Consider the following 26,476-nt stretch of genomic DNA (forward strand, 5'->3'; position numbering starts at 1 on the left):
CGTGGGATTCCGCGCTCGTGAGACTGATCGACTCGCTGAGCAGTCGGTCCGTGATGCTGCAGCTCGGCTCGTGTCTGCGCCTCCTGTTTTCGACTGCTCGCCCATTTTCATCATCCCGTGTTGCTGCGTCTGTGTGCGGAGCGCAGGCCGCGGGATAGCACGGCGAGCCTCGCCGCGCGCGATTTATGCGCGCTGCGCGTGTTTTCGCGCGCGCTCTCTTAAAACCAAACTCGTGTCTCGGACTTTTTTCCCTCCGCTCTCGCTCTGCGCGCGGCGTCGTGCCCGGCGGCTGAACAGCCGGGCTGGGAATCGAGATTTCACAAGCCGCAGAAGCGGCGAAAAGCTGCTCGCGCGATACTACAATGCGCTCATGAGTTTTCAACGTGGGACAGCAGTAGGCTGCGCGCAGCAGGACGCGTCGCGCTCCGGATTCCGGGCTATGCAAATCCTCGCTCCGCCTTTCCGCGAATTCGGTGAATAAAACGGCGGACTCCGGCTCTCCTCTGCCCGTGTGTTTGACTTGTGTAAATCCAATATAGAAGCCGCGGCCGAGCAATAAATAAGCCGCTCGCCGCTTGCGAGATAGCTCGCGCTGCAGCGGCCGAGGAGGGCGAGGAGAGGAAAGAGAAGAAGAAGCGAGGAGAGGCAGAAGGGAGAGGTGGCGAACTGGAAGGTTACATTATACCTGCGCCTTGGGGCCCTCGCATGCGCTCCTGGCCGAACGAGATGAGAAATCACAAGCTGAGAGGGGGGGGGGGGAGAACGAGACAAGGACGAGCTGCTGAGAGAGAGAGAGAGAGAGAGAGAGAGAGAGAGAGAGAGAGAGAGAGAGAGAGTCTACAGACAGAGACAGATAGTCTCGGCGCGCAAGCAGGCGAGAGAGCGAGGGAGAGAACCCGGAGAGGGAGGAGTTTTGACCCGCTAACGGGACCCTTCCGCGCTCCTTTCGATCATAATACGAATCGCCCGCGCCCGGGCCAAATAATAGTCTTCAGCGCGCGCGAGATCACTCTTCTCTTCTCTGCTTCCCTCCCGACTCGCTCGCGGACGAGACACCTTCCCCGTCTCTCTCGCTCTACGATAATTATTCCGACTCCCTTTCCTGTTTGTTTTGCTCCTAATAAGCCCCCACCACAGCGGAGCCCTTTGTCGTTCTTCTCTCTCTCTCTCTCTCTCTCTCTCTCTCTCTCTCTCTCTCTCTCTCTCTCTCTCTCTCTCTCCCTCTTTCTCTGCTCTACTCTCTCGGCCAAAGCTGCGCGATCGAACGGATTCTCATTTCCCGCGCGACTCCTAGTCAGGTGCATCGCGCCGCTCTGCACACAGCCGAGAGAGGCAAGGGGGGGGAGCTTCGCCGGGTCAAGGCTGGGCCGCCTCGCTTTTTGAGAAAGTTCTCTAGCTGTTCTCGCCCCCCGTAAACCTCATTACCGCGCGCTGTAAACAAGGTCCAATTGTGCTCGCGGAAAATATTTACAGAAGAACGACGGGGAAGAGGCCGTTGGAAATTTGTTGGGCCCGGCCCGCAGGGAAGACTTTTCCACGCGCCTTTAAAAAGCCGAGATCGATGGGGTAGCGGCGGTCCGCTGCAGGTGATGCGGGGCTGGTGGGAGAAAAAATTTCCGAGGAGAGAGACCCGCGATTCAGGAATTCCAATTCGAATAGAAGCCAGCGCAGGATTCCCCCAGCGATTTACTCATCTCCCTCCCGTACACTTCTTCGTGACTCTGCTACAGGTATGGCGCTGTACGCAGAAGAAAAGCCCCGTGTGTTTTCTCACGCGTCCGACTTAATGATACGACACCCGTAGCCGTAAATGCCAGAAAATTATAGTCATCCCGGCCCTAAAGCCCCGACGCCAGCGTAATCTCCGTAAATTAAATCATATCTCGTTTGTTTGACGACTCGTTAAGCCTCTGCCCTGCAATGCACGCGCACGGCGGCGGCCTGCTTGCGCGCACTGATCGACGAGATTAACAGAGATTGACTCCTCATTGATTGAGCGTCTCGCTCGGGCGCGGCTGCTGATGAATTTCACTTTTTGCCGGAGAAAAGTTTTTTTAATACGGTGCCGCCGCTCTGTTGACTCGAATAAAGCGTTTATGCAAATGGCACGCACGCCGCTCTCGACTTTTCAACTCTACTCTTCATTCTGCAGGTATATTGAAACATCAAAGAGCCAACTGATTGCGCAAACGAACCTCTTGATTGATTTTGCCAGTTTTTTCAGAGAGCGAGCCATTCGATTCCGCTTCTCGAATTTAGCCCGCCGCCGCGCCTCTATGGAAACTACTCCACGGAATTGATTCGCACTCCACCGGGTAATTTCGCGGGGCAAAAAAATCGCACAAAGAAACTCTCGCGACTCTTTCCGTGGACTCCAAGCCGAACGGACGTGTTCTCTCTACTCTGCCTTCTCACTTTTTTCTACTTTCTTCCTTCTGGCTTCTGACCGACTTAGGGCCCATGGACAGGGTCCATCAGGAAGTCCTACCAAGAAACCCTTCCATTAAGCCACAATAAAGAACTGATAAAACAGAATTAATAGTAAAAGAGATGGTGCTGTTGTTGGGAATCCAGACCTTCCAGACTGTGACCAGTGCAAAGACTATGATGAAAATTAATTTCAAAATTTAGTTGATTATGCCAGACTAAAATTTTCCTAAATCTTTCTTAACTGATTCCGAGTGTCAAACAATCAAACCATAAACTCGCCAAAGACTACTTCCAATCTGAATATAATTGTGATTTAAAACATCATCAAATTAAAATTATTAACAAAATCTAAGAAAATGGATATCTGAGACGTTCCCAATAATCAAAACAAAACAACTGAACTGCAGTAGCTCAGTAGATACATTCCTTATTAATACCACAGTAAATACAGTGTTCTGCCAAAAAAAGTATTCAAACTAGCGCCATTATAAGGAATTCTACTCTACTAGTTTACCCCAACAAAAGAACTCCAACGAATAGTTACACGAAGAACCACTCCGATTATGAAAAAAAAAAAAAAAAAAAAAAAATACACTGGACAGCAGTAGGGTTGGCGAGTATTATTCCCCGTTCCAAACTTACAAAAGAAAGAGACTCGCGGCAAGTGAACAATCGTAGAGCCGCCGAGCTTATTATACACGCAGCCGCTGCCGCCGTTGTTGCTGCTGCTGCTGCTGCTGCTGCTGGGTGTGGCGCTCGAATGCGATCTGCACGAGAAAGCGCTGCACGCAGGACAGTGCGTCGCGTTCGTCGTTAGACTTTTCGTTCTTCGACTCTCGCAACTCTCGCAACTCTCGCTCGCGAGGCTCGTTGCGACTTCGGCACATCGCCCGACGGTGAGCCGGCAATCAATTCGCGGAAATCTCGCGTCGCGCGAGCCTAGATCGAGATCGCGCCGGCGCTGGGAGAAAAGAAACGCTTCCCAGGCGAAAGTGTAAGTGAATATCTATTAACATTTTTCAGCCTAACTATTGAATATATTCATGCCCGTTCCCTCGCGCTTTCGCGTCCAGCAGGCAGCAATTAGGTACCCGAGTGCGGGAGAGGGAGATGAACGCGATTGTCGACAGCGAGGCGCTCCTTACAACGGGGGGCTAGCACCTCAAGGCTGAGCGCGTTCGCGTCTCGTTGACTCTGCGAGCCGGCACTGTCCGAAAAGCGCCGCCGCGCGAGAGCTTTGGAAAAGAAGCGCGCGGGAGCTGCGCCCATCGAGAGCCGGCCCTCATTCCTCGCAGGCCGCGCACAAAAAGCGTCGGCTGCGTTTCGCGGTTTGCTACCGCTCGTCGCAATTACGCGGAGCCGCCGCATTCGCTCCCCGTCTCGCAGTCCCTAATGGCACAGCCGAGCTGCAGCAGCGGCGACAAGGAGCCGCCAAAGTTACAAGAGGATAAAAGGATGCGCGCTTTAGGCTTTTACGTGGCGGGGGAGAGCACGCACGCATTATCTAGATGCGCCCGCGCGACACTCAAACGCGAGTTCTGACGCCCGACGCTCCGCTCCTCTCTCTCTCTCTCTCTCTCTCTCTCTCTCTCTCTCTCTCTCTCTCTCTCTCTCTCTCTCTCTCTCTCTCGCCGTTAAGTGCCGCGCGTTCCGCAGACCGTCAAGTGGACAATAGGTTCCGCGCTATCTGGCTTCTGTTTTCCCTCGCGATGTGTGTTCGCCCGAGCTCGCTATATTCGCAGTCTGGTATGGCTTACTCCGCTCGCGGGGGCGGAAATCCTTTTACGGAACGCGCATGGAGTGCGACGCATCAAGCTCTCGCTCGCTGCTCTCTCTCTCTCTCTCTCTCTCTCTCTCTCTCTCTCTCTCTCTCTCTCTCTCTCTCTCTCTCTCGAGGAGCGCCGGCTGCCATTGTCCCGAGACGTCGACGTTTTTCCCGCAGTTCTGACCCCCGTCGTCGACGCTGCATTTTTGCGCGCTGGCCTAATCGTCGGAATAAGGCCGCCGCCGCTGCGACATGAAATTCGCAACAAACGCGCTGCCGGGCTATTTTCTCTCCTCTCGCCTCCCGTCCTTCGCGCGAGCGACACGCTCGTTATACATTTTTCTCCTCTATTTTTACGCGCTCTCCCAGCGTAGACGACACAACGCGCTGCCAGGCTCGCGAGCGCGCGTTTTTGCGGCTCGCACTCGCACCTGACTCGACGAATCTCGCGGTTAATCAAAGCCGAGCAGTCCTCGTTATCAAACTCGCTCGAATATCGCGTGAGGTTTCGTTATTCCGCTGCAGCGTCATCGCGCACAGAGGATGGGAGAGAAAAAGGAGGAGGAGGCGAAAAGCGCGCGAGGGAAGAGATCGGGAGACGAGGGCGAAGCTGTACGCAAGGCAAACAGACGGAGGAGGGAGCTGCGAGAGAGGCCGGTGGAAAAAGAACGGGCGCATGCAGAGGGAGAGAGCGAGGCTCTAAGCGGTCAGAGCCCAAAAAGAGGATAAAAAGAGCGACGACGGGCGCTGGTAGGGAGTCGCGCGCGGCAGTGGGGGAGCGAGCGGGAGAGACAATGACATCGCCGCGGCGGCCGTGCTAGGGAAATGCAAATAACAGGAGGCGTCGATGTTTTCGAGCCGGCTAGTAAGCCCCGCGGGGAGCAGCAGCAGCAGCAGCAGCGTGTTTCACCGATGGTTGGCGTCAAATATTTGGTGCGTGCCCTCGCGGCGATCGCTTGTTCGCGCAGGCCAATTAATTAGCCGCTGCCGTTTCGGAGGAGGAAAAGTCGCAGCAGCAGTGGCGGCCACTGATCAGGTGAGTTGCGCGCGATGCAATTAGCGCCTCCGCCGCGGCGCCGGCTTTTCAACCGGCGAAGCAAGAGACTTTTAGAGTCCCCCGCACGCGTCGTCGAAGCGGCCAGCAGCCATTGGCCAATAAAAGTGATTTACAAGCCCACTTATAAATTCCAGCTATTATAGCGCTAACCCGCTGCCAAAAACACGAACCCGTACGTCCACGCACACTCCGTCGCGTCTCGCCCGAGCAAAATCGCGCGCGAGGACAGCATCAGCCCGAGAAAGGAGCGAAAGCGCAGCGACATTACTCGAATGGCGACTCCTCCAAATTCGAGAGCTCCGAGATATTGGCGTACTGGCTGATCTTTGCCGTAGCTGCGAAGAGATTCCGAGATTCGAGGTCAAGCTGACTCACCTGGAAGAGAGAGAGAGAGAGAGAGAGAGAGAGAGAGAGAGAGAGAGAGAGAGAGAGAGAGAGAAGAGAACAAGTCTCGGTCAGATTTGCTGCGGATAAAGATCGCGGATATCTCGGAATGTAAAATGATAATTATCAGGCAAGAGGAGCGGGGAGAGGGAGTGGCTGCGCGGGCCTGGGCGCTCATTTCGTTGCTAATTCCTCGGCTGCAGCCTAAGCGGCGAGCTGGGCATATCGCGCATCTTTCTCCCCCTCACAATAGCCCCAGTGCAGCGAGGCCCTCAATTACGGAGGCTCCGATGATTTACGGAGGAAGCGCTGAGCTGCGGCTCGCCGGGGAGGCAGACGAGGGAAAGAGCGATCGCCACGACCAGCAGCAGCAGCAGCAACGAGGAGGCGGCTATGCAAACTCGCGGCTGCATTCGCACGCACCTCGGTTAGTTCCGCTAAATTGCAAGTCGATGGACCGGGAGCGACGGCAGCACGCCAATGGTCTTTTGCTTTGTTTCACGCGGCTCTCTCTTGTTGTGCTCACTTAGCGTTCGTATATAATCGCGTTTTATTTTATTAAATTGCATTTTAATGCGTGCTGCGCGCTGCGGAAGCTCGCGAACGGCCGCCGCTGAATGGAAACTCGTTCCCCGCTCTCGCGCAAGGGACTTTTCGCGACTCTTCCACTTTTGCCGACCGTATTAGCGGCCGGAAGAAATCTCGGCGGCGATCCGCGCGTGCACTCCAGGAGCGCCGGGGAAGAGCGAGGGCTACTCCCCGCGGAGACGGAGCGCAGGAGCAGCCCAATCGCAGGATCGCGCCGCTGTATTTCCGCTCGACGGCGCGAGCCGACGAATCCGGCCGACTGGCTGCTGCGATTGGTCCGCGCGACTCGAGAGCGCGCACCCTTATTTTCGCCCCCGCACGAGGAATCGCCCCTGATGCTGCACGGCGCCGGCCCCGCTGGCGGTCCACATATTATATTGCCTCGTCGCCTCTGCCGGCCCCCCTCCGTTTACGGAAAAATCAAGGCGAAGTGCGAGCGGCGAGCGAGGCGTGGATTACAACGGTAGCGTTGTGTCCCGGCTCGGTCATCGTCCGCCGCGTCTCGCTTCCATCAGTCGTCGGCGACTGCTAATGCAAGGCACGCTCTCTCGCTCCCGCGTGCAGCTGGAGCAACGAGAGTCGATCGACGAGCTGCGCCGAGTCGGCAGCTCTCGGATCCGAACTTAATTATAGCGGCTGGGAAAAGAGGAAGCCGGAGAGAAACGCGAACCTCGCGCAATCGTGTGTCGTCGAGCCTTAATTAGTAAAATAAAGCGGCGCTCGAGAAGAGGGGCTCGCAGCGCGCTCGTTGGCGAGCGGCGAAAAAAGTGATAAAATGAAAAGCGAGGGAAGTTGCGCGCAAAGGGGTGCGCGCGTATAAATATAAAAAACGGGCGCGGCTCTTTGAGAATTAAAAGAAACTAGCGCCCAGGAGCAAGTGCCGGCGTGATAGCGCCACCGCGAGCGTCGCGGTAATTACGCAATTTGCCACGGCAATTACCGAAGTTTTAATTGCCGCCGGCCGCGGCGTATAAGCCCCGGCTTTCAAATAAAATTACGTGCCCGCGCGAGACGGGGCGCGAACGCGCTTTTGTTGCCCTCCGAGTTTTTTGGAGATGCGAGCCTTCGATTCGAGCTGCGTGGCATATTATATATAGGAAAGCGTATCTGCGGCCCGTATACTTATAAGCGGATTAACGACTGATGCCGCAACTCAAACTCGATGTCCCCTCACGCCCCGAACAAACGCAGCGAGTCCCCCACTCGCGATTACTGACGGCGACTACGAGCTCTCGAGATATAGCGCTTCTAGTTGGTGAAGATGGCGGCTGATTTTTTCGCGACGCGATAATTAGAACGCCGGTCACCGATAGCGCAGTCGGCGGATTTTCGCGCAATCCCGCATTTCGTGCGTGTCTGGAGCGCGTCCGGTGCCGTGCCGGCGCACGGCGGCGGAGAAGGAAAAAATCGATAGCCAATCTCGATGGCTTCAAAAGATTGAAATTCTCTACGGCTCTGGAAGGACACAGGGAGAAAAAGGAAGACGTCGCTGCGTCAGGCAGAAGTAGCTGCTGCCAGCGCCCGCCGAGGCTTATAAATATTAATCACCGGCCGAACGAGCGAGCGAGCGTACGTTATATAGTTGGATATTACACGCAGCATCAGCAGCTCAAAGAAAGAAGCAATTTCGAGAGCGCGCGACGGAAGGGGCATTAGAAAGTTTATGGTCGCAAGCTCGCCATAAATTAAAATGCAAAGTGAGCAGACTCGCGTACGCGCTGCTGCGCCCTGTGGGTCAAGGCTCGAAGTGCATTGAGAAACGTGCCGGCTAAAAAGCAAGTAAAAAGAATGCCTACAGCGAAGCGCTTGCCAGTGGCTTCGGCCGTCCGCGGAGTTTTCGCCAATCTGGGCCTCTCCCAGCTCTCCAAGTTCGAACGAGCCGGGCAAGAGGGCGAAAATGAAAGGAGAGCCGACCTCCTGAATTAGCCCTCGAGTCGGCCCTGCGCAGCCGGTGCAGAGAAGGGCTTTGCGGATTCGCACTCGACATAAAATTCCGAGCACTCTTGAAAAGTATTTTCTCCCTTTTCGCTTCGGCTCCATTAGGTTGCATTATCTCCGCGCGGAAAAGGGCGATTCGTCGCTGAACCGGCTCCGTGCTCTTCGTGTCCTCCGCGTTTTTCTCTCCCCGCGCGTCGAAGGAGGAATTATATATATATATATATATATATATATATATATATATATATATATATATATATATATACACACCCCTACAACGTGCAGCCGCCGCCGCAGAAAAGAGCCGGGCAAAAAAGATTCTTGTCTCGTAACTCTCCGCCAGCGCGCAGTCCCTTCATTTCCGTTTATCGTAAACTCGCCTCGTCGGTTGATGAGCGTGACGGATGTCCATTTCCGATTATGGCTTTGAAAATGCGTTTGCTCGCTTTCTTTTTACTCTTTGACGTTCTCGCTCCTCGCGCGCTTTCCTCGCGCGCTCGGCCGCATTGTTCTCCTCCCCGTCCTCGGGATCTTCCGTCCGCTCGCAAATGCAGCGCAGTATTTTCGTCTCCGCTCGTCGACGTCCTCCTTTTTCCATCCTCGCGCGCTCGTGTTTGTTTTTCCCGCGCTCGCGGAATTAAAATCTCTCACTCGAACGTACGCCACACGCCAGGGCCGATGTAGATTGCGCGGCTTCTCGGAAATCTATTTGCACAGCCTCGGGTAAAAATTAATTGCTACAAAGTGCGCTACAGCATAGTCGCCTGCTGCGCCCGGTAACGAGATTGAAACAAAGCTGTCGCTCTGCATTCTACTAGTCGCAATTAAACGCGGCTCTGCTATTCTCCAGACGGACCGTTACTATATAGGTACTCTCGCCTCTCGTCCTCTCGATCGAACGCGAAATTCTGACGATAGTGGGCTCACTTTGCCCAAGCTCCAAAGATGGAAGCCGCGTCGCGCTGGCCTCGTGGAATGTTTGCGGATCTGATAACCGCGGCGGGGGAGAGAGCTGCGCGGTGCAAAGCTCGCAGATCGGATCCGCGCCTAAACATCTGCTTTTTTGCAATTAGCGCGGCTTATCTCGATGACCGGGCCGCTGCGTCGGCGAAGGTGAAAAGCGGCCGCTTTGCGTATGCGGAGCGTCTAATGCACTTATCGCGAGCCAAGAGTCGTGACTCACGCTGCTGCTGGTGGCGGCGAGATCGTCGGTGTACATCTGGCCTGTTCGCGGCCACGACTTTGCGTGCCAAATCCATAAGCGGCGCTCGCTGCCGCCGCTGCATTAGCGCGACAGGCCGATTCGATGCAAATGCGCGCGCGATACCCTCCGTGCCGGATTTCTCGAATAGCCGCATTATGACAGCCGTCGTCGGGTCGCTGCTTTAACGAGATATATGCGGGCGTAGCCGATGCGCGCGAGGAAAACGAGCGGATAAGGAGGAGCGGAGCCAAGGAAGAGAGGCGCGCGGCAAGGTGCACATAGCTGGGGCCGCGGCCGGTTTGCTCCGCGTCTCGAGAGAGGTGGTTAGTTCTGGGCATTCTTCGATGTGTTCACGGCCCTCCCTCGCGTTTATTCTGCCTCATTTATCCCCGAAGGCTGCTGCCTCGTACACTTGTACGGTCTCTCAGCCGTCCCGCTCGTGTCCCGCTCGTGTCTCGCTCGTCTCGTTCTCTCGGTTACACTCGAGCCGAGTTTTCAGGCTGCCTGGCCCTGCCCTTTCTCCCCGCACGACGAGTGGGCTCCGCGGGGCGCAGGCTCTCCCACGGCTGCCGGCGCCGCTCAGGTGTTAAGTGAAAACGCCTGCCACAAAGCGCGCCTTTATTTGCCGCACACACGGAAGAGCGTCCACGGCTTTCTTCTTTTTTCTCGGGCTCCTCTTTGCTCTCGGCGGGCCGCGGTCCCGAAATCAGAACGAACGCGCTTCCAGGAATCGCCGCCGGCAATTTCATTAGCGGATAGTATCTTTCCGCGCGAGCGGCCCCGTATGCAGAGTACAACGGAGCAGCTGGAGAGACGAGGCGGAAGACGAATTTTCCTCTCTCCCTATCACAGGCGCAGGCAGGCTGCCCCGAGAGCGAGCCCTTTCGCGAGCCCCATCGCAAGCACGCGAAATAGGTTACACGTACGCGCGGCGTCGGCGCGGACATCTTGGCTCTTTCGCTCTCCCTCGCGTCGCCGAGACCGCGGGCGCACAATGGGCACAATGAGAATCTGCCCTTCCGCCGCAGACAAGAACAAAGCCTGCTGCACTCGCGAACACAAGGCGCGCTCGTCGCGTTTTGAATCAGGCGAGCGTTTCAGTACAAGGGTTTTGGGTTTCACGTTCCATCGCGCGCGAGCTAGGCGAATCGAGTTCTCTTTTAATTGCTCCCGCTCGCAGCCTTTGCCAGGGCGGCGCGGCGACGGCCTCCTCCTTTTTGCGCCTTTTGCAGGCAAACTGGATTGGTTTTGCGCGCGGATTCGAGCGGCGTCGTCCTTCGTGTTCGCGACTCGCGTGCGCCGCGCCGAGCTAATTGAAAAAGCTGTGGGAGCGCGAGCGGAAAGGCGAGAATGAAAATTGAAAGTGGCGGAGCTACTACGCGCAGCCGGCGTGTAATCGATTAATCGAGGAAGGAAGGAAGGAAGGAAGGAAGGAAGGAAGGAAGGAAGGAAGGAAGGAAGGAGGGAGGAACGCAGGGAGGAACGCAGGGAGGAACGCAGGGAGGAACGCAGGGAGGAGAGGAGGGGAGAAAGGGCCGATTTTGCCGAGCCGCGCTTGCAGATTACACACACACTCCGCACGCAGACGGCGAGACATGCACGCTCGTTGTTGGAAATAACGACATAATGACATGGTAGCCCGATGACTGCGCGCGCCCGAGGTAGGTAAATCCGCGCGCCGCAGAGACGGCGCAGACACTCGCGCGCACCGGTTTATCGACTGCCCAGCGATTTCTGCTTTCTCGCTCCGGAGCCGCCGGATCGAGGCTATACTCGCGCGGGAGCGACGTTAATGAATAATCGCTCGAATCAGCGGCTACGAGTGTACTGCGATCGTTGCTACCGTGTGCGCGATACATTCTCACTTCTCCGCTCGGCTCGGCAGCCCGTAATTCAAAATACAAAGTAGCCGACAGGCCAAACTAGGCGAAAAGGGCCCGCAAACGACCTTGACACGCGATCGGTGCGCGCATCCCGAGTAAAGCCTTGCTCGCTCGCCCTCTCTCTCGCTCTCCAGAGCCGCGCTATTTAGCCCCGCCGCACTCGAATTAGCCGCGGGCTGCTGCCCAAAATCCATTCCGCGAAACGGTGCTGCAATTACGCGCGACGCGCCGCGTCAATGTGCGTTTCATTCATTTCGACGAGCTCTCTTCCTCTCCATATTGTACACAGTACAGGGTTTCGAAAGGCGATCGAAAATCAATGTCTCGCTGCGCGCGGCGAATGAAAAAGGAGGAGAGAGAGCCTTGTTTTTGCATTTTTATTTGGTACCGAGCGCGCGCGCTCGCGCTTGGATGTTTTCGCGCAAGAAAAACGATCCCGAAGCGGCAGCAGGAAGGACGCGAGCTGAACAAAAATGGCAAAAAAGGGAAAAAGCGACGGCACGGCTCGGGAGAGTGAGGAGGGTGGGCTGAAAAAATCGGCGCGTTCGGATGGCGAAAAGGGAGAAAAGAAGAGGGAGAGAGAAAAAAACAAAAGCAAAAGAGAGAGAGAGAGAGAGAGAGAGAGAGAGGGAGAGAGAACGCAACATAAAATAAAAGTGCAGACAAGAGCTGCAGACTCACCATAGAGACTGGAATGGGTCCTCCCGCTCCGTTGGGGTAGGGGTACGGCGAAACAAGGTAGCCCATGTTGAACGAGGAGGTGTGCGGCGTCGGGTCCACCTTTCCTGCACGGACAAACAGACAAACGGAGAAAGAGAAATTATTCAGCGTTCTCAACTCGCTCCGGCATAGACATTAGACCCATTCACGCACACACACACACACACACACACTCATGCACGCGCGCACTCTATAGCCGTCCACACAAGTGTACAGTGTACACATGCACATGCATGCCAGCACGAGATTTTAATCTCCACGGCGCGCGGTTCGCGCCTACTTAGAGCCATTATAAATCCTTATCTTGTAGCCATCAGCCGGTCTTTTCCTCCTTCGCCGCCTATGCAGCTATAGATAGCTCTCTCGCACTCGCCCTGCGACCGTGCAGCATATTCCTCCTTATTTATTGCTCTATCAGTGGCGCAGTTGTGTGCTTTATTGATTTAGAAAGTGGTTCGCGGTCTTACGCCTCTTGAATGAGCGGCTCTTGCTCTCTTCAGCGAGGAATGCGCGAAATACATAATAATCGGGGAAAGTACGCTAGGTCAGTAGAGACGAACTTTTATCTTGCGCGCAAAAACCTCAGCAAACCATTTCACGGCTTGAATATAAAAAGCGTCTACTCTGCTTTTTTCCCCAAAACAAAATCATCCGCGAGCATAATTCACCAAAACGAAACATTTTCGATGTAGCAAAACAGAGTCACGGCGGCGATGGTTTAAAATTATATCGATTTATGTTGTTGGGAAAATTCATCATTTCAATGCAGGCTACGATAACTAGTCCGAAAAATAAAAAGTCCATTTACAATTCACGATACATTGCAAGGACAGCAAAGAAGTTTTCATAATACGTGCACGAAAAAGGCCACTTTCCATGCGTGTAAAATGAATGAAAAATCGAGCTTCTCTTAGCAGCGGGAAAAAACTACTCCCAAGGGAGTAGTTTTTTCCTCACTCTGCAGCCTATCCGATGGATGTGTGTGTGTGTGTGTGTGTGTGTGTGTGTCGATATAAGTATTTTAAAAATTTTCAAAATTTTCAATACAAATTTGTTTTACTTTGAAAAGTCCTCGAATTTATCATTTCTTTTATATGCATGAAACACGGAAAGAATTTCACAATAAAAATTACATAGAAATTAAGGATCAAAATTACCGTGCTAGCACAGTAACGTAGGGACGCCTCGCCATCTAGAGCACTTTTACTGCATCGGCACAGTACACAAATTTTCGGTACTTTTTTATTTTTATCCATAGCCTCTATATTATGATATTTTGTTCTATACATGTTCGTGACGCATTCTTAACGTCGTATTATTGATATATAAAGGGTTATTTGTATATGACACACTTTGAACCAAGAAATTCGTTGGATTCAACGAGCGTACATCAGGGTTAGACTTCGAGGTTATGGAAGCAGATGATTCACACGGCCGCGCATGAATTTCCTTTGCAGCACGGTTTGCAGCAAATTTTCTACATCAAAAAATTGACAGTGCTGGTTCAGTAAAATTTATGGGGAGCAAGATAAATAATATCTTTAGTCAGATAAAAACTTTAGGAAAGACACGGCGGCCCACAATTACCGTGCTATTCCGGTAATTTTTACTGAAAAATTCTTTTCGTATGTCTTATTCGTGCACTTATCATAAAAGTACGGTGTGCAACAAGGAGGGAGTGGCTTTTTCAGACTCGGGTGATGTTTTGAGCACTCGTGCTCGCTACTCGCTAGAAAAAGCCAATTTTCACCCCTAGTTGCACAATATACTAATATTTATCAATAGTATATTATACTCTTAGTTGTGCACAACTTTTTTCCAAATATCAATCGCTTTAGGATATTGAAAAAAAAGAAAAAAATAAAATAAAAAGTTTTTAAAATTGCTATTTTCTCCCGCACGCTTGACATGAGGAACTTCCATTCACTTATTAGATGCATAAAAAAGAGCCTTTTTATAAGCATTTTATTCGCTCGCCAAAAATTCGAAATCATATTATCTTCTAAGATTATGAATACAAAAAATTTTCATACTGAATTGCAAATGGTCGAACCCTTTTCCTATAATTGTTTGCTATTTTATTCCTTCCTAAGGAAGCCTTGTAATAGAAATTTTTGGAGTTTGTGTAAAAACATGTAGGAAGTGTGTTTTGATATATTTTTAGTCGAAAAATAGTGTTTTTACAAAATGTCCGTACGGATGTGTGTGTGTGTGTGTGTGTGTGTGTGTGTTCGTTCGTTCGTATACGCCTGTGTCTCAGCTTCTAATCAGTGCAAAAAAGAAAATGGGGGTTAAACCCACCAAGTCTCATTTTCTTTTTTTTTTACTAGTACATAGTGGGAAAATAGTCCATTTTTACATTTTGTGGACGCGTTTTCTTATATTTCAATTAAATTACCTATCTTTTTACCGCCGAAAATTCATACTATCATTCGTCGTTCTTTTGTTATACACTATGAAGCGCAATTTTTTGAAATCTTTTTAACTTGAAAACTAAATGTCGAACCTTCATAAAAAAAGCATGATTATTGAAGGTTATTAGGACTATACACCACTTTAATTTAAAGTCATTTCATGGGACAGATCCCGAGAAAAACATCAACAACTGATAAAATTCGTTTTTCTACGTGACGCGATAACTGTAGTAAAAAGGAAATAATTACTTTTAAATTTTGGATTTAGTTAGCAATATATAGTACCTTGATCCCTTTCTTTGGGCTGTTTATGAAACCAGTTAGTGTCAAAGATATTTATAGGCTTCAAAATTTGTTTTTTTTTTTACCCTGTATACTCTATACAACTGAAAACTACATCGCTTATATCTCAGCTTCTATTTAATAGATTTTAATCTATACCTAGGCTCGTTTTTTACCAATTCGTGAAAAACAAGATTTTCAGTTACGCATGTGCGTTTTTTTCATGGCGATTTTTCGATTACTAGTGATTTTAGACGCGTTCCGCAAACTATCCTAACCATTATAACTCGAAAACTAAAAATGTTGAACTCTTCTTAAAAAATCATGATTAGGTTATTATAACTATATAGACTGCTTTCATTCCAAGTCCTTTCATGAAGCAGATCCGAAGCGAGTGCTTCTGTTTGTTTCTCTTTGGCAAATGGCGCGCGTTTTCGCGAGGAATGTCAAAAAGTACAAAAACTTTAAAGAATTATATATGAAGTAAAAACAATTCCGATATTAGAGCAATACATAATCTTGACTAATATTCATAACGTCGAAATATTTGCACAAACAACGCGAAATGCAATGCCTGTATCATGATTCATAATATATTTATAGGCGAATGTGGAAAATAGGTTCCATTCCAGCCATTCCAGAATAAAACGAGCGTAATTATAACTTCTCGCATTGAGGATGGCAAATTTGATTTGATTAATCGCAATAAACTATAAACTAGAGGTTTGGCACTGGTGAAAGAGCTCGCGTGACTTTTACACAACACAACTTGCACGAACGATGGGCGGTAAGAGGATTCAAACTGGTGTAGCAGTTGCCGCGCTGCTTCAGCAGCAACAGCAACTGATAAAGAACACTCGGCAAAACGATTTGAACACATCGCGTGCAAGAGTAGTATGATAATGCCTGATTATATTTAATTCGAAGGCGTGACGATCTATGCTCGCCGCCGACGTTCTGTATGCAAATGCAATCCTATTGTGCGCAGCAGCGGCAGATATAGCAGCTGCTCGCACATTTCGCTGTAGCAGCGAGAGCTGCAGGGCTAAGAAGAATAAGCTTTCGAGAGAGGAGTCGAAAAGTGCGCATATTGCACGTGCGTCGCACGCACACCTCGGTCGGCCGGCCGAGTTTGTTATTGCTGCCGCTGTCCCATACTGCACTCCTCATTTGCCCTTCTCTCTTTTTATCGTGCGCAATCATCTCTCTCGTTCAGCTCCTTCTTCTTTCCTCGCAAGCGCGCGCTACATTCTTGTTCCGATTTCGTTTGCAGAATACTTTCGCGCCTGGGCTATTGTTCTCTCTGGAGAGAGGGAGAGGGAGAGAGAGAGAGAGAGAGAGAGAGAGAGAGAGAGAGAAATATTCCGAGAGGCGAAACTTGTTTGCGCAGCGTTTAAGGAAGCAGACGGACTCATTCCCTTTAGGAACAAAGTTAGCGCGTGAAAAAAGGAATGTTTACGAACGAAACCCTCGTATTTTCGTTTGGGGCGGGTGCCGCGGCTAGCTGATACGCACGCACGAACCAGGAGCGCAGTTCAAGAGCCTGCCGCGCTCTCCGTTTACTCGCTTCCCCGACTTCTTGTTGGAATAATACGGTAATTATAGATGCGCAGTATACAGTGCATCGCAGCTTCTTCCGTCGGCGGCGCCAGAGCAGCGTGAAACCGCAGAGCTTTTACCGCCGCACGCGCGCGTTCTCGGAGACCTTTCAAAGGGCGGTACCGTCTTGCCCAAACAGCCGGGGAAAAGTCAACGCTCAAAGCGCTCGCCGGCGTTTATTGCGTAAGCAGAAAGCCTCGATTATGCGAGACCATCGGACGATTGATTAATCGAACTCTCAGCTCCGTTAGGTGGCTCCGCTTGACGAGTGAAATATAATGGACGTACGAGGCGCGCCGCGTGTAATTAGACGGCTAATCGAGGGCTCCGTAAAACAATTCAATCACCCCATGCAGTGGAAACGATTCGATCCCGCGGAATAAAGTTAGAGAGCGCAGTGTAAAGAGCGGCAGCGCGAGAGCTGTTAATGCCAGCACGCCGAAAGCCATAAGCGCGTGTGCGTGCGGGCTTGTTGTCGGCTGGTAAATTACTATAATTGTGAAGTTCCGGCGATTTTTAGATTAGTTCTGGTCCATCAAGCGCATACCTACCCACCTATACCGAGCTCGAGTGCGGGGAGGAGAGAGAGAAGAGCCAAGTCGATCCTCCGCTGCATAGCACGCGGCAGCTCCGTTGTGCGCCTCAGCCCTTGTCCTCGCCACTCGCTCTGCGGAGTTCAGATTTTCTGCTGCAGCAGAAGAGAGTGCAGCGAGCTCTCGACGAGCGGGGCGTTGAAAATTAGCTGCAGCCGATCGATCGGAGCGGCGGCGGCGCTCGCCCCCCGCGTTGCGCGCGATTCGACACGACGCAGAAGCGGCCGATTTATTTTCAGCGCCCGATTTTCACGCACTCGTTCTTCTTTGCCTTTCGCTTTCTCTTTGCCTCTTCACGCTCGTGGGTATATATAAAGACCCGCGGAGCTTTCCACCTTTTCTCATTGAGAGAGGAGTTTGGCTGTGATAACGAATAGAGTTGCCCCTGCCGACGCTCAAGCATTCGACTACCTCGATTATTTCTATTCATCGAGAAGCAAGATTACTTTACAGTTGGACAATTGCGAAAATTCGACCAAAAAGCAAATTGTCAGCCGGGCTGGAGGGCTCGAGAGCCAATATTTGAAGCTTCAAACAGTCGATGTTTTGGTTAGTCATTAGGCGTGAAAGGTGCAACGCCCAGTACAGTCCCGGGGCAGGGGCAGCAGCAGCAGGTTCACGGAACGAACGGAGAAAGCACAGGTCGTCTCTGGGAAGTGCCCGTCGAGGAGAGACAAATTGAAAGAGCAATCTCAGGCCTCGGACCTAGTACGTGTAGGGAATGCGCTACGGGGAAAAAAGCAGCGCCCTTCCGTTTTTGTGCCGCGTGTGACCGGGCCAGTGTGGCACTTAGGCGTGCAGCGCGAGCCACTGCAGGGGAGCACAGCGTCAGGAGCTCGGAGACGCGCGAGCGCGAAAAAAGGTCAAGGATTAGCCGCTGTCGTCCTGCGAAAGAAGACTAGAGCAAGAGCATCGCGCAAGGGGAACCTACCGACGGATTTTTCGGCAGGGCAGGGAGAACAGAAGAAAGGGAGGCTGAGCTGTGTCGATAGTCAATAGAAATGCGCGGCCATGTCCGGTCTCCCCGATGCGGGGGGCTTCTCTTCGCATCTCCCCGACCAATGAGAATTTACTGCTCTTCTCTCTCGCTCTTTGTGTGCAACAAGTGCAATGCTTTAGTCACGCTCGCCGACCTCAAATCCCAAAACTTCCCGGAGGGAGTCCCCCATCACTGCATAGCAGGGAGAATGCGGGCCACGGGGGAGAGAGAAAGAGAGAGAGAGAGAGAGAGAGAGAGAGAGAGAGATTTCCCGCAACCGAAAAACGAAAACATTAGCGCACCGCGACAACATCGTTCCGGGCTCCCCCCGACGTCGAGTTACAAAGTCGAGGAATTTCCGAAGACCGCGCGCTGCCCAGTGCAGCGGTCGCGGACGGAAAATTTCCTAGGTATAAACTCATTTCATTTTCCCTAATGGATAGCCTGCGATGGGAACGCCGTGTTTTTCCGAAAAACGTAAATAATCCAGTGTTCCCGCTGACGTGCTCAAGTGTGTGCCCCTCGTTCAATGAAGGAGTTTCACATTTTTCACGGTTCCGAAATGTCGAAATGTAACTTGGACAAGCTTCCTCTATGCATAACACACTCTCTCTCTCTCTCTCTCTCTCTCTCTCTCTCTTGAACACTTGAATTTCTTGTACACATTCACGCACACGCACACACTCACACACTCTCGCTTAACCCATCTTCACATTATCATACTATCACAATACACATTTTTGCTATACTAGTACTCCTGCTGTATACAATTTATCGTACAACATATTGTACGCAAAATAAAACTAATTAATCTAATCTAAAAAAATCTCTCTCTCTCTCTCTTACTTCCCGTACTTCGACTACTGCGGGTCACTGTTCCTCGGAATGTCAAAGGAGATGTCGAGGAAGCTTGAGCGTTGCCTGAACGCAGCCCTGCGCTTCGTGGAAGGCATACAAATTTATGAGCATATCACTCCAGCTTATAAGAAGTATGACATCTTGTCGTACCAGGGTCGACTCAAATACGTTTCTCTTTCCTTCCTAGCAAGAGTGCTTCGCACTGATGCACCCTCGTATCTAAGGGAAATGTACGTTTTCCGTGACGTTGACAAGCCCGGAAGAAGCAGGAGAGCGAGTGTGCATGATCTGGTGATCGCACATGCGAGCTCTGAGTGCTAGAGACACTCGTTTAGGATTGGCACAGCCCGACTATGGATCGACTTGCCGCACGAGCTAAGAGAAAAGCGCGGCATGGAGGGCTTTAAATACTACCTGCTCGAGTACTGTGCATCGATTGACCCCAGACTGCAATAGTTATCGACCACATCGCGTCAAGTTTTCTTCTGTGTTCTTATTTTTATATTCGACTATTATAATTGTATCTTGTAGCCTCGACGATTTAGTAATATATTTATTTATTTATTTGTACATAATTCTACGATATTTTATGTTATATTACTTAAATAAATTTTATTTTGTTTAATTATTATTACGTTTTTTATTATATTTTATTGCTATACTCTTATATCCTTCGTGAGTACTACTTAGCGGCCTGCGAGCTATGCTACTTTCAGCGTCAGTTATAATCTGCCAGGTAATCGCTTTGATAGCGACTATGTTGGACCTTGAGTCCTTAGTCAATTAATAAATAATCTCTCTCTCTCTCTCTCTCTCTCTCTCTCTCTCTCTCTCTCTCTCTCTCTCTCTCTCTCTCTCTCTTTCTCTGCCGTTGACTGGTTTGGAATAAAGACTTCTTTCACCAGAGAGTTTCGAGTCGACGTTTACGCGCACAAACAAGTCCGTTTTTTCAAACTTTTTTCTCCCTCCACGACGTCTGCTCAAGCGTCGTCCAAATGCCTTTTCCGAAAAATTCAATCAACTCAAGCAGCAGCCGTAGCCGGAACCCCGATCGGTCGAGTGAGCGAGCGGGAGAGAGAGAGAGAGAGAGCAAACAAAAAGTATCCTTTTCGTAGATGGGCGCGAGAAAATAAAAAAGGGCCGCCTATTCCCGATTTTACGAGACCGTAAATTAAAAGCGGGGAGCAGCGAGCTGGCTCGCTTTGAATGAGAGAAAGAGGCGAGTATAAGAGAGCGAACATTCGCGAAATAAAGGTCGAGGCGAGCGAGAGAGAGAGAGAGAGAGAGAGAGAGAGAGAGAGAGAGAGCGAACGAGACGGCGCACCCTCTTGTAATAGGGCCTCGCGCGCGCGGATTCCTGGCGAGCCTCGAGGCCGGGCCCAACGCCCTCTCCTTCCTTTTCCCCGATGCAACGAGAGAGAGAGAGAGAGAGAGAGAGAGAGAGAGAGAGAAAGAGAGAGAGAGAGAGAGAGAGAGAGAGGGAGCCAGTCTCCGCGGCGGCGCAAGGATGTGTTAGCGCTTCATGCCCAGTCTCGCTTGTATTGTGTCACTCTCGGCTGGCACGCGCGCGCGCATTTCGTTGACATTTTCCGAGAGACCAATAATCGCAGGAGCGGCTTGAATTCGCGCGTTCACGCTTCTCTCTCCTGTCACGCTCGTTCGAGCAGTGCTCTGCAGCTCCCTCTTCCACTCCTCGCCGGCCGTAAGAAGAGACGCGCACTGCGAGTGCCGCACAATGGGCGCCCGCCAAGGCTACGCTCGCGCCGTATCCTCCGCGCTGGAGAGCAGTGCAGACTGCAGAACTCGTATATGCGGGTATACACACGCCACAGTGCGTTCCTCTCTCGCTGCTCAGTTGCGGATCTCTGCGCAGCCTCTCCGCGTTTACGTCAACACGAATACGAGAATACTCCTGGTCTTATTGAATTGCGCAAGAGTTATATTAGCCGCGCGCTGCGATTAAATTATCAAGGCCCAGCATCGTTGCGCGCTCTGTATAAGCGCAGGCGGCGACGTCGAGAGCGAGACCTGCAGAAGAAAGCGCCCGATCAACGAGATCAGCGCGGAGCCAACGGTCGTCGGCGCATACTTGGCAATTCGCGTGCGCGTCAATGTTATAGTCCGATCCCGCCGCGCAGCGCCTCAGCTGTTATGCGCTTTCTCGCGAGGCCTTCCTCGAGAATCGGCGGGATGGCAAACGAACGGTAAACGCGCGGTTGCACAATTCACTTAGAGCGCGTTGTATAAAAGAGGCTGCCGCCGCCGCATGCGTGCTGCGAGTGTGAAACCCGCCGCGCGCCACGCTTGCGTCACGGTAATCGAGCCTCGTTCATTTGCATTGGCTTAAAAGTCCAGCCGACAATGGATCGCTCAACGGGGAGATAATTTATAGGAAAAAATTCCTAATTGACGTTTGTGCGTCCGCGCGTGTTTACACAACCTTGACTATTCTCGGATCCGTCAAAGCTCTCTCTCTCTCTCTCTCTCTCTCTCTCACGCGCGCTCGCTCGCGAGCAAGCCCAAGCGAGTTTATGCAACTCGCGATTTATTATGCCGGGCTTCATATACACTATCCGCGTCGATCTCGCATCGTACATTATTCAATCGAGCGACTGTGCGCGCTCAGGCGAGATGCAGCGGAATATCGACGCTGGCGAAAGATCGAAAGGCCCGAGCCAGCCACAGTGGCAGCACGGCTACAAGACACCGCGAGCGCGCCCGAGAGCTAATTCAATGTAAATACCGAGAGCCGAGCGCACCGAGAAATTAGTCGCTCGTTATTAATGCTATTATGATCCGGCGGCCAGCCGAGCTCGAGCGATAGCATCCAGCGCAGGACGGGAGGCTCTGTCGGTCCAGCGCGATTATTTACAACGCGCGTCGCGCACGCATTTTCTTCGAAGCCGAGAACGTTGCCCTCGTGAGCCTAGCAGCCCATCTCGGTAGATTAGCCCACTATAGGCTTCTCGAAAGAACGTCGTTTTCGAAATAACTAACGAGATCCGCTGCAGCCCGGCCGGGGCGGCGCTCTCCTCTCCGAGGACCGAGCTCCTCTTGCTCGCGAGACGTGTTTTGAGTTTTGGAGCGGGCTGCGCCGACGACGACAATTAGAGTGCTCGCGAAAAGTCACGTACGCGCGAGAGTTCGGAGACACGCGGCCACTCGTTTCCTTATTTACAAAGAGCAGCGGAGGAGCCGGCTTGCGCAGGCAGTTAACCGGCGGCGAAGGCGGAGGCCTCGATTCGGGAATTTATTTAAAAGAGCGGCTCTCCCCCCCTTCACTCCCCCACTCCAGTGGCCGAGCACTCCGCGACTCTCGACTGCGCTGCATACCGCGGGGCCTCTCGACTGCCGCACGGCCTAGAGGCGCACATCCAGCTGCAGGCGAGAGCTTTTTTCGAAAAACCCCTTCTCCACGACGACCACTCGCGACGACACGAGTTACTACTCTTGCGGAGCCTTCTCTCGGAAATTCCGCCTTCCTCGCTTTGTCTTTCGCCTTTTCTTCGAGCTCCCGGCAGCGCTGATGGCTGCTTGCAGTCGCCACGAGCACATTTGCATTGTGCAAATTTTCAAAAAGCGTTTAATCGCGCTCGAGGGCCCCGCGCAGCGCGACGCCTAACGACGTTTAATTTAGCGTTTAATCCCTCCCTTTCGGCCACGGTAACTATTGACACGGCCCCTGCAGCGGAAAACAATGATGCCGCGGAGCGAGCGATGTCACTCTCCGCGAGCCGATTGCCCCACATACGTAGTGCAATACCTATCGCGCCTCGCAGATAAGATTAGCAAACTTACGTCGCTGCTGCTGCTGCTATGCCGGCGCGTGTTTTTAAGCGCTTAGCGCCACCACGCGCCATGAGCATTGAAAAACAGCGGTGCGAGGACTTAGGCGGCGTCCTCATTTAGCTCCAGTTAGGCGATACAGACGCGCGCGATCAACGGCCTCGAAAGGCGATGGTCGGGAGATGCGATTCTAATCCAGTGCTCTGCCTAATCGGACAAATATGATACCGAGGACGGCAGGCATGGCTTTAGAAATGCAACGCGCGAGAAATAATTTATGGCGAAACGCGTGCGCACACGAAAACAAAACGTTCAAAGAGCCAGCCGAACACGCGCGCGCGTATACACAGTAGGAAGAAAGCGAGCGGAAAATGGATATTTAAAAATTGCCTCGTAAAGCGAGATGATATAATTGCGTAATAAAGTGTGTCAAAAGTCCAATAAAATAGGCTTAAACATTGTTAATATCTGTTGCGGGTATAAAAAGCGCGGCGGGCAATAATTGCAGTGCAAGAGAGAGAAAATTCGTTAATGCGCGCATGGCACGGCGGCAGCGGCAGCGGGAACGCAGCGAGAGAGAGAGAGAGAGAGAGAGAGAGAGAGAGAGCCGAGAGAGACGAGAGAACGAAGGGAAAGAGAAGCGAGGAGAGAAGAGAAGAGAAGTGCACATGCGCGCGAACGCTCGCTCGTTCCTTCGTCCTCTCTCGCACGCACGCAGCGCTGCAGCGTGCAGACTCTCCGCTCTCTCGCTCTCCTCGAGTTTCGAAAGCCGGACTAGCCGTTCTAAACAAAGAGCTTTATGGCCATATTTATAGTTGTCGTAAAACACTACGCAGATTGCTAGTCTCGCGCGCGCGCCCGCTAAACGGTCGCGCTGCAGCCGCTCTCCCGGCCTGTCATGTCCTGCAGCTCTTCCCCCCCCCTCCCACCCCTTCTGGGCCTTAATTTTTGTCTCCGTCTCTCGGGCCTGCTGCGCACAATTCTTATCCACCGTTGATTGGGCCACTCGAACTTATCCGGGTCGTCATGTCCCGCATGCAGTAGCGTTGAAATTCGAGAGTACCGCCAGCAGCGGCTATTACGACGATTAACAAATACGACGCGTGGGCGATAATAAGCGCGCGCCTCGCGTCTCCCCGTCTCGGCTCAAACCAGGCCACGAAGCGCGACGAACTCGCGGATTTCCCGACGACGTTTCTGATCCGCGCTCATCGGCAGCGGCAGACGCTCGAGTATTTACGAAGCGAGAGCGATGTAAAAAGCGGCCGTTGGACTGCTTCCATACGTACTACTTCGGGCATCATACGGCGGCCACGTGTCTAGCACGTGCATCTGACGGGGCAGACATCTGTCAAAAGCTTGCGTCCAATAAGACAGTTGTCTGGAAATCCAGCGGCGCAGAAACATATTTGACAAAAAACGTGATAAAAGAGACTCGACGCAATTAAAAGCCCTCGCGAGGTAAACATTTTCTCCCTCCCTCTCTATCTCCGCAAGCAGATGCATTGTGCAGAGAGATGGAGAGAGAGAGAGAGAGAGAGAGAGAGAGAGAGAGAGAGAGAGAGAGTTTCGGGAGCGCCGCGCGTTAACGAAGGGCGCGCCCCGACGAAATGGCAGCGCTAGCGGCACGGCAGGTTCATTCATCGCGCGCAAAATTAATTTAAACTGCAGCAGCAGCGCTGGCAAAGAGAAGCTGCAGCGCCGACAGGAAGCGCGTAAAAAAGCGAAGCAAAAAGCAGCAACAGACTCGCTCGGCTTCACCTCCGCCTCCGCATTTGGAATCACTTAGATCCGCGCGTACGCATACACAGGCGCGCTTGGCGGAACACAAGTTGAGTCGGGAGAGGAGGGGGCGGCAGCGGCGGCGCCCCCCGCGGAATGCATATGCAAGGCCCGAGCATTATTTTACAGGCTGCTGCGTCGGCAAGTGTGATTTTCCTGCGCCGCCTCTCCTCGTACGCCCTCCCCCGGCTTTCCCGCGAATGTTCGCGCGAACGTTTTTCCGGCGCGCTCGCAAGAATACGCGAGCCGAGCGCGTAACTGTCGATCTACTGCAGCGTACATAGCAGCTGCGCGCAGCCTCGAACCGTTCCTTATATTATTAAGCTTCCGGCGGATCTCGCGCGGGACTTTTTGCCGCGCCGCATTTCGCCATCGGCGACGAACGGGATAATACGTATAATGCGGCGCGAAAGTCCGAGGCGCAAAGCAAATTACAGAAAATTACAATCATCCATCAAAGCCAAGAGTCGGCTGCTGCGCGCACTTAAGCTTTCACACTTCAGGGTGGTCGTCGGGTTTTGCGCGCATTTTCGTCTCGTTTGCGAGAGCCGGGTGCTCATGGGAAAGCGCTGCTGCAGGCGAGTGTAGGAAATTCGCTCAGCTAGTCAGATCTCTCGTACAGGAGCGAGCCTCGGGAAGAGCATATAATGTAATGTTGGCCACGAAGCAGGTCCGAATGCGCGAGCGAGCAGTGCAGGGCGCGCAGGTAGGCTCGTTAGCGAGAGCAGGTATAGTCGGGCTCTCGGGCGTGTAGAATGCTCCGGAGAGGGAGCCGAGAGAGCGTGAGCGCGCAGTTACTATACACATTCATCCTGTCCCATCTATCGGGTGTCTTCGCTCGAAAATTACGGCCAGGTTAAAACATGCTGATGGAATTCGTCCGCTCTCCCAGCACCGTATCGCCTACCCTTCAAAATCAAGCCCAGGCTCTAATTTGCGTTTTGTTGACTAGCTCCTCTCTTTGTTTGATTTATGTCATCGGCTCATTCCACTTTTTCCCTCTACATCTCCGGCATCGGCCGCTCTCCTCGACCACCTTGCCCCCTCTTTCAATATTTGCCCGTTAATGATTGTGGAAATTGAGAGAGGAGAGAAAAATCGTCTCTCTCTCTCTCTCTCTCTCTCTCTGTCTCCCTCCTGCTCCTTCCATTTCGTTTCGTCCGGTTTCGGCCGCCACAGCCGCTTCTCTCGCCTCGGGCTATCTAAGCGCCCACGCGCGCGAACTCGCCAATTACTTTGCACAACGTGATAACGCGCAGCTCTCTCTCTCTCTCTCTCTCTCTCTCTCTCTCTCTCTCTCTCTCTCCTCTTTCTTTTTCTTTTTGTCTCGCCATTGCAACCCTCCGCATCGCCTTCTACTTAATAATATCTCTGCAGCCTCGCGCGAAGCGGGCTTTTCTACTCCTCGTCGTCGTAGCTGTTCGCCGCGTCAGGAAATAACCTTTTCTTCCCCAGTCCAATCTTCTCTCTTTCTGGCAATTATGAAAAATTCCGCCTGCTCGCAGAAAAGCTCATTACTCGGACACGACCTTGACTCGAACTCGCGCGGCAAACTGTTTGCCTTGTTGAAATCGGACTGCTGGCTTTTCCGCTGAGATGAACTTCTAGAACACGCAGCAGGTGTCTCGGCGCTTCGTGCCTCCGAGCTCCGAGTTTTGAGGACGACGGCCCTCGGCAGCGTATGCGGAAAGGAGCTCGCGCCGCTTGTTAACTATTCTCTGCGCTGCATGGAAAGATGTTTCACCGCAGCCGATTGCGATGGGCCGACTGCGTGCAGCGCCGGACGTGCGTCGCGAAACGACTGCCGCGCGGTAAGCATTGAGTGCATAAATTAGCAACGATCCGACGCGAGATAAGAGAGGCCAGATCGAGAAAAGGGGGAACAGAGGGGGCTTCTCGAGCGCACTCGCATAAAAGCCAACTAATCATGATAATCGCGCTGAAAAAGACGAGCGCAGAGAGCTCCTCCTCGTCGTTGTTTCGCGCGAAAGACGCGTCATATATACACAGTGCACACGCGCGCGCCTATACAGAGCCCGGGAGAGAAAGAGAGGAAGCGTACAGAAGGAAGGAGACTGTACAGTGAACACTGTACACGCACCGACAGGAGGGGGCAGATAGAGATAGAGAGAGAGAGAGAGAGAGAGAGAGAGAGAGAGAGAGACGACCAGGCGTTGCTCCCTCTCTCTTCTCTCTCCGTCTGCTTTGCATTTC

General features: G+C 52.3%; 1 protein-coding gene across 2 annotated transcripts in view; it reads right to left on the minus strand.

Annotated features, from left to right (window-relative positions):
- Positions 1-26,476, minus strand: part of LOC100120687 (protein pangolin, isoforms A/H/I/S) — a 94,125-nt gene that overhangs the window by 63,528 nt on the left and 4,121 nt on the right. For both annotated transcript variants that reach the window (XM_016985395.3, XM_031929952.1), the window contains exon 3: positions 11,931-12,034. In XM_016985395.3, the coding sequence (XP_016840884.1) occupies positions 11,931-12,034 (104 nt within the window). The remainder of the gene's footprint in view (positions 1-11,930; positions 12,035-26,476) is intronic.

This window comes from Nasonia vitripennis, chromosome 4 (assembly GCF_009193385.2).
Source record: "Nasonia vitripennis strain AsymCx chromosome 4, Nvit_psr_1.1, whole genome shotgun sequence".
Classification (NCBI taxonomy): Eukaryota; Metazoa; Arthropoda; class Insecta; order Hymenoptera; family Pteromalidae; genus Nasonia; species Nasonia vitripennis.